Source organism: Etheostoma spectabile, chromosome 3 (genome assembly GCF_008692095.1).
Source record: "Etheostoma spectabile isolate EspeVRDwgs_2016 chromosome 3, UIUC_Espe_1.0, whole genome shotgun sequence".
In the NCBI taxonomy this organism is placed as follows: Eukaryota; Metazoa; Chordata; class Actinopteri; order Perciformes; family Percidae; genus Etheostoma; species Etheostoma spectabile.
The window spans coordinates 3971803-3987270 of record NC_045735.1 but is presented as its reverse complement, the minus strand read 5'-3'; the positions used below and the strand labels follow the sequence as shown (position 1 = coordinate 3987270).

The window sequence follows — 15468 nt, the reverse complement described above, 5'->3', positions numbered from 1 at the left end:
GATGACAAACTCACCTTCGAGCCACAGGTTGACGCCGTTTGTAAGAAGTCACATCAACACATGTTTTTTTATCGTAAACTTCGCAATTTTAAGGTTGATAAGACTTTTATGAGGATGTTTTATTGTTGTTTTATTGAATATATTCTTTCTTTTGCCATTGTGAGTTGGTTTGGGTCCCTCACACTTAAAAACAAGAACAGGCTTCAATATATAGTTAAAGTGTGTGGCAAGATTTCCCAAAACCCTCTGACTGATTTAAACTCTGTCTATGAGACAAGGTCCCTTAAGAAGGCCCAGTCAGTCCTAGCCGACCCTAGTCACCCCCTGAACACTGTTTCATCTTGTTGCCCTCTGGCCGAGATTCAGTCTGCCTAAATGTAGGACAAACAGACATAAAAACTCTTTTGTCCCAGCTGCTATGCTTTTTCAACAAGTCAATGTAGGTTGGGTCTTGTTTTTGTTGTCTTTGTATTTATTTTTAGATGTATGCTGTTGTTTTGTTAACCTGTGTGTTACATGCTGCTGCACAACAAATTGCCCCTCGGGGATAATAAAGACTCTTGAACCTTGAACCTTGAAGTTTTCATCAACAGCAGGAAGCTGTTTTCGGTGAAAAAGCTGTATAGACCCTCTGTCCACACCACCTGCCTCGCAGCAAACAGCAGATGGACAAAGTTAGCATCTAGCAAGTAAACATAATAGAGCATTTAGCAGCTAAAGATATTGTCCCCAGCAGTTGGTGGAGACCAAAACAACTAAAAAGAAAGTTAATATTGGACTTACATTTTCCAGGTAGCCAGAAGCACAACTTCAAATTAATGCTAATGTTATGGTTGGGGTCCGGCTGGCTGTGAGTATTTGTTTTGATTTCTAGTTTTCTGAGTTTGTTGTCAGCAGCCCAGGGGCCTGTTGCACAAAAGTAGAATAAAGATATCCAGGATAAGTGAAAAAGCGCAGCTTGACTTAGTGTGATCTGCTCATCGCGGCTTAATCGGTTGCACGTTTGCCGAGCCAGGATGAACAGGTGGAGCTATGTCAAGCCAGGTGTAGATAGCCAGGATAAGTGCACGTTCACGGCTTTCTCAAATAGACCACGGTATCGATCACAGATTTACTGATGCAGAGATGAGAAGACGCATGCGCCAAATGTTTCACCCAATGAGCAGCATCTTCTAATGGAAAATAACGAGGAGGGGAAGAATATGGAAAAAGGGAAATACGGCTCTTATCATACGGAGAAAAAAAGCCCAACATAGCGGACCCTACTGAATGTGTGGGGGTTTAAAAATATCTACTTTGCCTCAAAAGTGAGCTGAGGGAACTAATGTTCCTCGGGAAATGGACCCTACGGACTTTAGGCTTAATTTCAAACCCTTATTCACACGTGAGAACATGTTTTACAAACCATGCACAAATCTCTATAAGCTATCTAATTCTTTGTACAATTAATGTTCATACAGAACAATCGGAAAGGGACAACAACTAGAAAAACAGTAAATGACTTCAACACGTGTGGCATATGTAAAACAATATCATTGTTTTTATTCTTCTGACAGTGACCGCACCAAATAAAAGATGAGAAGCATTGTGGTGTTCCCGGTGTGATGAAGTAAATTACACTACGTACGTGCTGTATATAGACCAGTTATTAGTCCGGTGATGGGAACTTATTAGGAAGGTGAAACCAATATAAGCTATAACAAAAAACAATAGTCCCACTTATTAAGGAGTAACACAAACTACCCTTCATTAGAGAAGGACAAGCAACAAGAAAATAAAATCATGAATGTATTGGTCTCTGACCAGTCTGCCATTATTATCATCTTGGAATATCGCTACATTAATATCGTCACACTTAATCTCCGGAGCGCGTCCTGTATAAACCTGAAGCTGAGACCACGGACGCTGCGCTGCTCATCTCTACTTTTACAGAGAGAGTGGACACTGACACAACTCGCAAGTCGGCTGGCAGGCAATAGCCACTGGCCACCGGGCACCAGGCACCGGGCAGCAGCCACCGGGCAGCGGCGGCCACCGGGCAGCGGCGGCCACCGGCCACCGGGCAGCGGCCGCACGCCAGGCAGCCTCGAGACACTACCGTCCCACCGGGAAAAGTCCCACTCCGCATCAGGGTGCCAGTGCAACCATTTCTGACCATCTAAACAACTGTAGTAGGGTTTAAATCAAACTCGCGAAAACAAAAGTGACAAGTAGGCTAATGGATGTTAATAAAAATAAAGCAGAACACATGCAGAAGACAACGGAATAACTGTTAAACACGTTTATTTCGGATCAGAGCAGCAGCTGATTTAACACATGAGACTCCAGGATTAATCTTAGCCCGGCTGTTAGCCTGCTCTGGACCAGGCTAGCCGCAAAGAATAAATCTCCATGGTTACTTGGCTGGGCTTAATTCAATCTGGTTTCGTGCAACCGAGTCCAAGCTAAATTCATCCAGGATAACTTGGATATCCCGGCTTAATCCCTTATCCTAGTTTCGTGCAACAGGCCCCTGTTTGGTTCCTGCTGTGTTTTGTTTTCTCTCACTCAACCTCCTGCTGAAGCCAACTGACTACACACACCTGGGTCTAATCTACAATCACCTGCTCACACCTGCCTGCCATCTCCAATCAGCTACAGTTTGTCAACCTCGGTTCTCCAACCACTCTTTGCTTGATTGTTGCTCCAGTCACCCTGGGAAAACGCTCACAGCTAAACCTGATTCCACGAGTGTCTTTGCCTCTGTGTTTTATGTTGGACTTACCTGTTTTTGTTTTTCCCCCCGCAGTCATCACCTCCAGTTCTGTTTCCTATCTCCGGTCAGCTGGCTTCTCCTCTCGGCCCCCCCTCCCACGGCACCCTGCTTCAGCCTGTCTCTGTCTCAGTTTCCAGCCCCAATGTTTTCCCCTTGGCTCCTCGCTCCTGGCTCTCTCACGCTTCCCCCGAGTATCAAGCTTCCTCTTCTCTGCATCCGTATCCCTGGCGTCTGCTTCCCCACTTACCTTCTCCTCTCAGCTCAAATAAATCCCTTTTATTTTGTCGTGAGCCATGCTTTTGAGTCTGTCTGTTCCATGGCATAACATCTAAGGTCTGCTGGAGGTGCAATTAATCCAGTGCATTCACCATTTCAGCTATAAGAGATAATATGTCAATTTTGAGGGTACAACTTGTTCCACTGCCCCCAAGTGTCCAAAAAAATAATTGTTTAATGTTGCCTCATGCAACTTTGAAGAGCTACTGGTAACACTGCAGTTGAGATAAAATATATACTTATATGTATTTATATCAGTTACCACACACAATGTAAAACTGTCACTGAAGACAAACATAATTTTACAGAATGTAAACTGAGTGTGTGTGTATATAGAGAGGAATGTTTACAGTTCATAATCTTCCATGTCTTTATGGTTTACTGATGAGCAGAAACTAAATAAAGGGAGGGGGAAAAAGACAAAATAGAGTAAATGGAAAAAAAACAATGGTCAGTATGAAAGCCTCATGCTGTTAGTGAATCACAGGAGACCACTGCAATCATCCAGTGACATTCTGCTGGGACCAACACTGCAGGGTCAACACTGAAGACAAACTACTCCTGTCTGCAAAGACTTATGTAAAAACAAGAAAACACATGGAACTATTTTCCAAAAAAAAAAACAGTCAAACCTTGAGAGACACACAAAGACTTACAGTCTGATTGTACAATTACAGAAGAGATTTAAATTGATTCTTTAAAAAGTAATAAAGTTAATGTGACAACGTTAGTTCAAGCAGAAATCTGCGGTGTACCTGCAGACAGCAGCCACTAAATCACACCAGGACCTCTGCTTTGATGGCTCTGGCTCCTGTATGTGAGACAGCCAGGTCTCATTTCACAGAAATCATTTGAGTCTCAGGGGAGGATGCCACCTTACCAGGACATAAATAGGAAGTCAAGGTTGCAACCATGCTGTACAGTGACCAAGACATGCATTAAAGGTTAATTTTGTTGTGTAACTGGATGGATGGCTTGCTGATACTGTTAAAGAATGTGCCCCTGACTGAATGATAGATAGGCGACAAGACAAAGTTTGGAAAAAGAATCTGGAATAGACGTTGCTGCTACTGCTACTGCTTACTATCACATAAGAACTGCAAGCTTTTACATTGACTGTTGCAAATGCGAGCCATCTTGTCTGTTTTTTGTTATACTGTATGCTTCTGTTTTGAATAAACATCGGAGAAACTGGGTAGTGTGCGTGAGGGGTAATGACAGCTCACAGGGAAAGACTAGTGCCTACAGTGACACAAATTACAAGCGGCAAAAATCCATCCAAAGACCAACCCACCAGGAATGCTGAAATTAAATGACACTGGAAAAAAAAATGACATTCAGTGACATGCTCCCAATGATATTGGTAACATGTTGATGTCGATATTTAGCTGGTATAATATTTACTATGTTTATCATCGTAGGTTAGAGTGTTAACATGCTAACAATTGCTGCACAAAGTACAACTGAAGCTGATGAGGATGCCATTGGACAGAATACAGTTGTTTTCTTATGATGGCGTTAGCAGAAGAATTAAGGGAAAGGAATAGGGGCACCATTGATCCTCAGGGGGACATGATGAACGCCTGTACCAAATTCCATGGCAACCCATCGATAGTTTCAAGACATTTCACTCAAAGTCACAAATGTCAACTTGAGGATGGCACTAGAGGAAATGTCAGGGGATCACCTCAAGTATGAATATGCATATGTGGTATTCATTAATATCTGTACAACATGTTGCACTTATGCTTTGTAGACATCAAGATGTTTTATTGCAGAAGTGAAGACTTTAATCTGCTGGCAACTAGTTGAAACATCAGAGGATCACTAAAGTCAATGCAATTTACACTCAGGGCATGATGAATATCTGTACCACATCTAAAGGCAATCTATCCTACAGCTCTCAAGACATGTCACTAAGGGCAAAACATGTCAACCCTCTAGTGACGCTAGAGGAAAAGTCAGGGGATCACCAAAACACTGGTTAACTGACCAACCAAACTAACATTTCCATCCATGTAGCCACGTCATAAGCATGGCTAAGAGAAGCGAACATTAACAGTAATTGCCTGGCTGTGAAAAGATGCAAACTCAAGACTCACGTTTACTTTCTGCCTTGCTACATAGGCCACTGTAAATGGCAAACTGCTTCCTGTATTGGCAATTATTGTAAATCCTGACATGTGGAATTATTAAATATCAACTTAATTCCTTGGCTACTAAAAGGAATTAAAGAACTGAAACACTGGTTGATGGATGAGAGGTGTAGTATAAAAACATCAGAGTAATGACCTAATTGCAGACACGTTGGCCAAAAAACTGAGAATTTTATTTAAAATGGCAAAGGGAAGTGTCTGGAACATCTTGATCAGACACATTGCACGGACTAAAAGCAATGTGTTCTGCAGGAAAAGCATGATGTTAGTTTCAATTAGGCTCATGATCTGCAGAGAATATATGGTTTGGCGTTTCTGTCAATGTCATTTTGACAGGTGAGGTGCAGAAATTCAAAAAACAAGGTGATTTATTTTGATGCGAGGTCCCGTCTAATGAAAATTAAACAACACACGCTTTGTTTTGGCTGGTGATATGTTGACGTGGGCTAGGGAACAATTTCAACAATCAGATAGCTCTCCTTACAGTGATGTCATGGGCCTCCATTGCTCTCTCCAGTGCTTTTAACATCATTCAACCTCATGTTGGAAGACGAGCTCAGCACCATGCAGGTGAACACTCCACTTGTATCCTGAATAACGGTTTACTTGACCAGCAGGCCACAGCTTGTAAGACTGAGTAACAGTGATACGCACTACAGGGGCCCAGGGGATTGTCCCCTCCCTCTTCCTGTTTACTCTGAACATTAGCAAACCAAGGATCTGATTGTGGACTTCCGCTGGACTAAACCTCCGCTGACCCCTGTGTCCATCCATGGGGAGAGTGTCCACTCCTATAATTACCTTGGAGTGCACCGAAACATAGTTGGGAACACAGAGGCCATCTGCAAGAAGGGCCAGAGCCCACTCTATCTTTAATGCTGGTGTGTGCTGGGGACGCTGACAAGCTCAACAAGCTAGTTAGATAGGCTCAGTGACAGGAGTAAGAGTTCAGATGGACTTTCTGGAAGCGGTGATGGAGAAATGTTGGTTAGCATGTTGGTTAGCATCCTGAACAATGTCTTCAGCCATGCACCATTCCTGCTGGTGGCCATGAAACCGTATCACACATCCTTGCTTTAACTTTTGAACGACTAAGGTATAATTACGTGCATTTGGCACACTTTCCTGCAATTTGCACATTCACTTAAAAGGGCAACTTTTTTGTAAATACTTGTGTGTGATGTTTGCACTATTCTTTGCATCTGTGTACGCCGGCTGTGACATGTGAATTTCCACCTGGGGATTGATAATTCAGCAGCATCACGATTAAGATGTTGATAACAGAAATGTGTGGTTATCAGTCCTTAAAAGCCATAAATGCAAGGTGGAGCCACGGGGCAAGGTATGAGCTGTTGCTTAATTGCTACAGGCCCTCTGGACAGCCCTCATGTTTACCTCCTCTTCCTCCCTCAATCCACGCACTGCGGGACATCACGTGATTCGAAGGAATTTACCCCGGAATGAAGGCTGGATCTTTCATTTCTGGCTAAAATGAGCCTCGTCCAACACTAGAGAGCAGATTCAGTTGTGAGCCATAGTGGAAAGAATCAAACAGCAAATGAAGGTCTGAGAAGCTCATTAGAAATGAATAAAATTGACATCATACTGGAAGTGGATGAATGGATTTTTTTATTGCTTCTATTAGCAGTTATTTGGTGAAGTGGAGCTACTGGTGGACAGACTTTAGCTGAGCGGTGGAAAAGGGACAAATCAGCGAGGTCAATACTTTTCAGACGCCTGTCATCGCCGTTCCTGAATCTTGGAAAATAACGGAACAAATGTATTCACTTTTTGCATAACTGCAAGACATCAGCCACAGGAATGGCCAGTAACATTACCCAGGTCCTGGGGTCATTTCTTGAAATACAGAGTTTGAAAATCTAACTATTATTTTCTGTGGATACAAAAGCCTAATGAATCTGGCAAGGATGTGATTTGTGGAATATTCCATTGAATCCAACCCCTCCATTGATTGGGAATGTATGACATGTGTATTAGTCATGCAGTGTGTTTTATTTTTCCTGGCAGCAAGGCTCACCGCAGCATTATCACTCGCCTCACAAACTGCTGTATCCAGTTTTTCTATAATCCCCCTCCGGCCATGTACGTCCAACAGATAAGCCCAAAATGTAAACAAGTCATAAATACATCTGCAAACACAGTTTTGGCTCTGCAGTAAAAGTTTACAAGGCACAAAGTAAGAGCCCAGCATTACGTAATGGGGTTTTAATGGAGGCAATGCATGCAGGGTGAAGGCGGAGTGAATGATGGGTTTCATCAATCACTAACTCCTATTCATCCACCTGTCTTTTTCCAACAGATGAACTGTAGCTTTGTTTTAGCCTTTCTAATTAATGAGTAGCTTGCAGCTGTTGAAAACTCTGCAGAATTCATCCATTCACTACATGGACACGGAGGAGACAACAAGGGCTCCAGGAATATTCTCTTTTTCTAAAACAATAATAATTTATATTCCCTAAATCGTAAGCAATTGAAAACACAAGTTAGGGTGGATCATTTTCTCTGATGGGTCGGCAGTCTACCAGAGGCCAAATTCAACACAAATCTGGCTCTGTAAAATGGAATAGATCAGCTTGATCTTACCCATTATCGTGTAGTCCACCAATTTATTCTTCCTCTTAACCAAAAGATTCCAGTAAGTTAAAGAAAGTAGATTACAAAACACAGTTTCACTTTTAGCCTTTTTTTCTGCCAAATGTTGTTCATGTCCTGCTCTAAAAGCCACCGTTACATACAAACTGACATTAAAAGTTTTAAGTAATTATGCTACGTCTCTATTTCTACTAAATAATACCAAAAAAAAAGAAATTGTTGAAACCTGAACTCGTTACTGTTACATGCTTTTAGTTTCATATAAGACATTTTGGATTTTTAAAGTTAGTTTTTTCAAACAAAACACAGGCCTTTTCCCCAGGATTTCAGCTTCTTAACCACTGAGTTATAAATATCGATCCCGTGCAGCCAGTTCTTGATAGCTTTTATCTATTCTAGACAGATTCTAAATGGTATAAATCTTTGTCAGGAAAATTGTCAGGGAGTGATGCCTTATGTTTATGGAGACAATAACTGTGGTTTTTTGTTATAACTGAAAAAAAAAAACAGTATTTAGCTCTGGCAGCAGTTGTCATCAAATCAGACAAAGACAGAACTCACATTTCATCAACAAATGTGCAGATGAAGAAGAAGCAGATGAATGGCTTGGAGGCTGTTCACTGTGACAGCACATGGTTAGCGGTAAAACGTATTTGGTGCTGTTGATGCTTTTAAAGGGCCCGCCGTGCCATACAACATTTGTATTCTTGGGTGCTGTGGACTGCTGAGATTGTAAAGCCTTATTGTTAAAAGTTCTAAAGTTGAAAACAATTTTTAAATTGACAGGTCATGCGATGTAACAATTGTGCATCTCTGAATCACAGGCAGCAAAATTCCTCCCAGGGACAGTGGAGAAAAGACTTAACTATTGAGTGTGGAGGTTCATTTTTGGCCTTTTGTAACAGTATGATAACAAAGCCATCTAAGCTTAGATATCCACGACAGTCCACTTTCTGGGATTGCTCCGTTGCGGCTGGAAATTCAGCCGTACGTCCTTCTTTTCGCCCGGATGTCCGTTACCTTCCGCTTACTTTGTGTTGGCATTTTAAACTCCGGTGGATTTCTGAGGACTATGGTTACCTGCTCCTCAGATCTCTGCAGGGTAAATCCAGACAGCTAGCTAGATCTGTCGCATGACTAAAACAACTTTAAATGTACACGTCTCACTCCAGGATGAGAAATAATGATGAGGAGCAAACAAGATGGGAGTCCTTTCTACACCGTGTACTCTGCAACTTCATGTTGGGTCGGTGACTGCATGGAATGTAAAAACTTCAAGACATTGAATGTTCATATGCATAAAAACGGTGTTTGACTACTGTATATGAGCCAGTAAAGTTCCCCAGAAATACTGTGAGAGTTCTGGTTGATCCAAACTCCTGCAGAAAATGGTCAAATTTAGGGATCCTAGGGTGTCCTGGTGGCTTAGGGGTCAAACAAGACCCCCCATGCAACCCTGTTCAATAGAAAAGACTAAAGTTTAGAAGATATCCACTTCAGTTGTGTAACTCTAGCTGTAACCGGAGCTCTATGTCAGCGTTAGAAAGCATTTTTGCACTGAAGATGAGTAATTTGAAAAAGCAAAGTATGAACCAACATGATGAGGCCCTGTCTTGAGGATGTCCCCCATGTCAGAATTGAATTTTAAGACTTTCAATTACACCATTACTGTCTTAAATAAAGTTGCCAAATATGGCTCTCAGTATACCTGCATAGAAAAGGTGTTAAGAGAATGTCCTATTAGTGACTGTTAAAGGGGCCCAGCAGCTCTTTTAAATAAAGTACTAAGTTACTTGGCTAAGTAGAGGCTTGTTAAATAATTTAATTGCAGTTTGCTTATTGTGGACAGTTAAAAACACAGCCTTTGTTTTGTGATGATGCAGAGTGTTTGTAAAGTCCCGTATTGTCAAAAAAGAATGTGTGCTAAAACAAACAACTTCAGACAAGTTATAGACTTATTCGAACATAGGTTTTTATTTATTTATTTACATTTTATACTTTTACAAAAACGACTCTTTTTAATAACAGGACTGCAAAGCCAGAACACTTGCAAAGATTCAAAACAACCATGAAGTCTAAAATACAGAGTGGTCTTGTCAGTTTTTAACAGCCAACTGTGGAATATGATCCAGTTAAAACACTCCACAACACCACAAACGTCATTTCTCCCTATACAATGTGCACGTTGCATTACTATCTGGGATGTTTTTGTACAGTTTCTCCAAACTACAGTTTAAATACAGTATCAAAGACACAAAATACAACATCTGTCTCAAAGCAGGTTGTAATCAAGAAGCCTACAGTATAAAGAATATGCAACATAGTATGAGTGTATATACTATATATTTATATATACACACGCTGCAGACAGTCAAACTGAAGACTACCAAGGCCCCCCCCATACTACCAAACTAAGCTGTTCTATTCACATTTAACAAGAATATCCAAAGATGCCATGAAACAGCAACCATAATACAAAAGTCACCAAAAATATATGTCATTATGAAGAGCTACCATGTTTTTTTTCTTATATTTTCATACTTTTAAATAAACCATAAGGACTGGAAAACATATACAACATCAAGTGTACATTGAGAAGGCATGTCCTGTATATAATCATATTTTAAAACATTGCACTTAAAAGGGATAACGTACAGAAAACAAGAGGGCATGCGGAACAACAGATCAAAGCTGGATGAAAAGTCATCGACAAATAAGGCCTTGACAGAATGCATCGCCAACTGAAGACATGCTCTCCACTTCACAGAACGATATGAACATGCAACATTAGAAACAAACAGAAAGGAGCTGAATAGAACCATTTGTTTGCTATCAAAGCTTTGTTCCTTGTTTCACAGATCAAATGGGGTCCTTGCCCATTTGATTCACCTTCAGTCACATTTTAATTAAACTAAATTATACATTCTTTTTTATTTATATATATATATATATATAATTCACCATTCCAAAGACAAAATGAAATCTTTTAAAACCACACCTGTCTATTTATTGCACACTATTGGTTCACAAAAATATTTTGGGCACTTTTGCGTTTCAACAAACAGCAGCATTTCATTATAAAAGTTGTTTGAATACACACCAAACACAACAGATGAAAAGCATGACATACAAATGGAGAATAGAAAAGATTTTTCTAATGTTGATATTGTGCAACTAGAGTTAATAGGTCCATTTACTAAGGCTAGCCTCTCAAATGCACAACATCATACAGTGTAAAGGGCAAAACAGCAGGACCCTTTTGCTAAATAGCATGGACCATTTCGAATGATTATCTCTCTTTTATTATGTGCATTTACTGATTGCCATGGCAAATCCCCAATGAGATAGAGAACATTTGGTCCTGTAGGAAAAAGCACGATTTGTACCCAGATAAAAAGGGCAAATGGCACAACTTTGAAAAAGTGACTGATCGGATGGCGCAGGGAGACGCATGCTCTTATTAAGACAGCTCTCAGTGAATTTCAATGATAAGGACAGGGTAATACTGATGTCCTCATCACAGCAATATTCATCTTTACATTTACAATCAACCCTGTATATATGAGGTCTAACATCCTGCTGTGATAATCCTTAATGTCGGCTGTTTGCATTACTTTCAGGGGGCGACAGAAAATAAACAATAAACAACGTACACAGTCAGTAGCATTCAACTCATGGATTATTACCATGGGCATCATTATCTTCTCAAAATACAGGCACAAGTAGACAATTACAACCATGTTGGCACAATACAGATACCAAGAATTGGAAGTTTGACCCAACAACAGCATTAAAGTTAATGAAATTAGTAACGTCTACTGCCAAACTGTGCAGTTTAAGGACAAGCTCTTGCAATATATTTATCATTTACAATGATTTAACTCACAGTATTCACATTCACCTATTAGCTATTATGCTCTTATTGCTTTTAAAGCAATACGATCACATGCCACCAAATAACCTGGTAATCTGTTCTGACTGTAAATGGGCCATCACAGATAGCAATCATAATCTGTTTGCATCATCACTTCCTGCTTCCCCGGCTGCAGACGTAGGGATTTTTTTTAAATTTTAGTCAGGGAATTTTTCACAATGTAGTTTTTCCCTTTGTGATAACTTAGGTAAAGGAAAAAAATCCAAACACACACAACATAATATTCTTGGTTTATCCCTCACAAAGTCAAACAAGGATATAACTTAAAAAAAGAAAAGACAATCGTGTCGTACCTAAGTGAAACATCACTTCAACAGTCATGCAATATCCTTGAATATTAGCAGTGTACCTGTTTGTAAATCAGGATAACCAAAAATTAAAAGACATGTGAGATATCAATATTCTGAGCACAAAAATATTTTGAAACAAAAATGCAATTTCACAAGCAGGCCTAATTTCAACTCAGATGAAATGCTACATTATCATATTGTAGGAGTCCAATTGGGAATGGAACACGGCAGTTGTGAGAAAATCTTGTAACTCCAAATTAAAAAAATGTGTGTTTTACATGAAGTTTTGTCTTATTCAGTGATTTATTTGGTTTATTTTGAAACAAAAGATGCATCAGTGCTGATCCAAGTCTTACTAAACTATTAGCATTTAGTTTTTTGGAGATGCAAGATTAGATTTTACAACAGTGTTAAAAAAAAAAAAAAGTGTAATGTGTCAGAAAAAAAAATATATACACACACACTGCACAAATGTCTTGAGGGAATACTCAGTCAATATAATTTCAAGTTTTAAAACATTTAAAAATGAAATGTACTTTGTTTATATAGATAAAAAAAAGAAATGCACATACACACACACCTGACATATCATATTTCACAACACTCAACATACACAGCATTCAAATAGTAAAACTACAGTACAAGCTATTGCAATATAGATAATATTGACATTAAACAGTTTGCCTATAGCAACGGCACTGAAGGAATAACACAGTCTCTGCCCATACAAACTAGCATTATCACTATAAATGAAATACAATGGGTTTTTTTTTAGCTCAGTTTGCAAAGACTTGATTTGTCACTGTTGGCAAAGTCAAGACCTCTTTTTCCTTTACGCGTTGCTTTGCTCAAATGGGAACTCTCAGGCACTTTCCAAAAGTAGGGCAAGGCTTGGATTTAACAGACCTCAAACTGCCTAGATAGAAATGACTATAGCTGGAGCTGCACTCACGTCATATGGGAAAAAGAAACCTTCCTAAAAACGACTCAAAAAAAAAAAAAAAAATTCCTGTTCACTTGCTTCATTTGAAAAATACTAGGGATGCACCGGTCCAACTTTTCAGTCCTGATTCCGACACCATTGTTAAATTAATAAGCTGTATGCCTCCGTGTGTGGAAGAGACTGGGATCATTCTTTTACATCATGGGTCTCAAACTCGCGGCCCGGGGGCCAATTGCGGCCCGCGGGATGATATTTTGTGGCCCCCTACTTGACATCAAAGTAAAGTGTTAGTGCGGCCCGCGCGTGAAAACTGAAACTGAAACTTTTTGTCATTGTGCATGTCACTTATGGGCTACCGTAGTAGTCTCCTGACAGCAGCGTAACGGTTGTAAAGCTAGCTAAGTACCCTTTGCGGCAAATGCCTGAGGTTTGACAATGTGATGTCTGTTGTTGTGAAATGCACCAACCATATCAGATCTAGGGGTTTAAAGCACCGGCAGTTCCGCGCCTTTTTTTTTGAGGAAATAGAGGTTTTTTTTTTAATACTTGATGCGGCCCAGCCAAACCCAGACTCTACTTGCAGCGGCCCCCAAGTAAATTGAGTTTGAGACCCCTGTTTTACATGTAAGGCAATATCAGACTCAACTTTAACATTTCTTTCCTAACTTTGTATATCAAAATCTAATACATAAATACATTGATATACAATTACTGAATTGTGACGTATTATTAAAATAAATTATATATTATTTATAATTATAATAATTATATTATTAAAATAATAAATTGTGCACCAGCAACTTGGTAAGAAAAACTTCAAAATTAACAGGACTTACAATATAAGTGTAAACCTTTTTATATGCAGCAATAAATTATTTAAAACTTAAACAGGAATACAAATTCCAGTATATAATGTATATTTCATTTGAATAGATCGGCCCCATTGTCACGATACCTGATTAGGCTATTTGAGTCAGTGTCGGCCCAATCACATAATGGGACCGGTGCATCGCTAAATACTACTACTTTGAAACTCAGGTTTGGAGATAGACTTAACTCAGATTTTATGAAATCTCATGTCACCAACAAGAAAATTGCTTCAGTCAAGTTTGGGGAAAATCATTTAAACAAAGAAAATGATAACTTACTTTGCTTGATTTGGCTTGTCGTAAAACGTGAACTCAAATAAGTGCATCTGTGTTGCTTGTGGACGTCTTAAGAAAACCTCAATAATGGCGTCTTGATCGCTTCACATGATGAGGTTTCAACATGTGCACATGTCCAAGTTATCCCTTTTAGCGGCAAAGGCATTTCAACAGATATTCCCATATGACATGACTGCAAAATAAGACATGGTGGGAAAGCAGAAGGCTTGAATCACTCTATGGTAATGGAAGCCAGCTCCTTGCCCTGGGCATGCTGCTGCTGCTGCTCTTCTTCAAACACCTCTGGGGAACTGCCGTCTACACTGTTGTCCAACTTGGTGTCCTCCGTCATGGCGGCCGTCTCATCGGCGTCCATCTTGAGGGAGGCTGGGGCTTCCAGGGGGTCCAGGGGTTCGGGTGAAAGGAAGCCGGAGGAATTCTCGCAATTCTGGGTAGAGGAGGAGACCTGGGAGATGACGGGCATCTGGACTGAGGAGGAGGACGATGCTGCAGTGGTGGTGGAGGTGCTGCCCGGGTAGACGGGGTGATGTTCGGACTCCTCTAGCTCATACTGGACTCCCAGCGCCTCCTCCTCTTCCTGTACCTGGCTCAGGTAGTCGGGCACGAGGAAATCACTGCGGAGACAAAGAGAATCAGAGGAGTTCAATACCTTACATTTCCTATCTTGACACAATTATTTTTTTTTTTTTTTTTTATTTAAACTGTACATGTGAACAATTTAAAAGATGTTATATTAGCTCATTTTTCAAAAAGATACATGCATGTTCAATGTCTTTTCAGGAATAACTGCCTCCACCAGTAAATAATGGTTGTTAACATCAAGTCTGACAGCAGTTTAACCAGCCACAGGTTAAAGTGCAACATCTCAAGCCATCAATCTGCTGCCTTGATGCTCTGCCAACAAACTTTAAAACTGTTTTTGACCGCTTGTCAGCAGATTTACTGAAAATAGTTAACAGTTTGCTTCAATCTGGCATCTTCCCTAAGGTACTGAAAACTGCATAATTAGGCCTCTTCTAAAAAAGACAATTTTTAAGCAAAATAATGGGGGGGAAAAAGCAACCAACACAGCAGCTTTTTAGCTTCAAAAGGTTTTCTAGATAACTTCCAGTCTGGATTTTGACCCCATCGCTGCAATGAAACTGCTCTTATTAAAGTTATTAGTGTTGGACACAGTTGATTACACACTACTGCTAGACAGACTAAAAAAAGAATAAAAAGACTGGGCTGGCTGTCAAGCAGAGTCCTAAATTGGTTCAAGTCCTATACACTAGACAAGGGATATTTTGTTAACATGGGCAGCTATTGATCTGAGTGATCTAGCGTGATGTGGAG

General features: G+C 40.1%; 1 protein-coding gene across 7 annotated transcripts in view; it reads right to left on the bottom strand.

The window, feature by feature from the left end:
- Positions 1-9779: 9779 nt before the first annotated feature.
- zbtb44 (zinc finger and BTB domain containing 44) overlaps positions 9780-15468 on the bottom strand; it is a 29355-nt gene continuing 23666 nt past the window's right edge. For 4 of the 7 annotated variants that reach the window (XM_032507397.1, XM_032507401.1, XM_032507402.1 and 1 more), the window contains one exon: positions 14136-14747. In XM_032507397.1, the coding sequence (XP_032363288.1) occupies positions 14345-14747 (403 nt within the window). In that variant the 3' untranslated portion in view covers positions 14136-14344. Of the gene's footprint in view, positions 14748-15468 lie in introns of all 7 variants that reach the window. The other 3 variants (XM_032507398.1, XM_032507400.1, XM_032507395.1) reach the window with 2 other exon arrangements.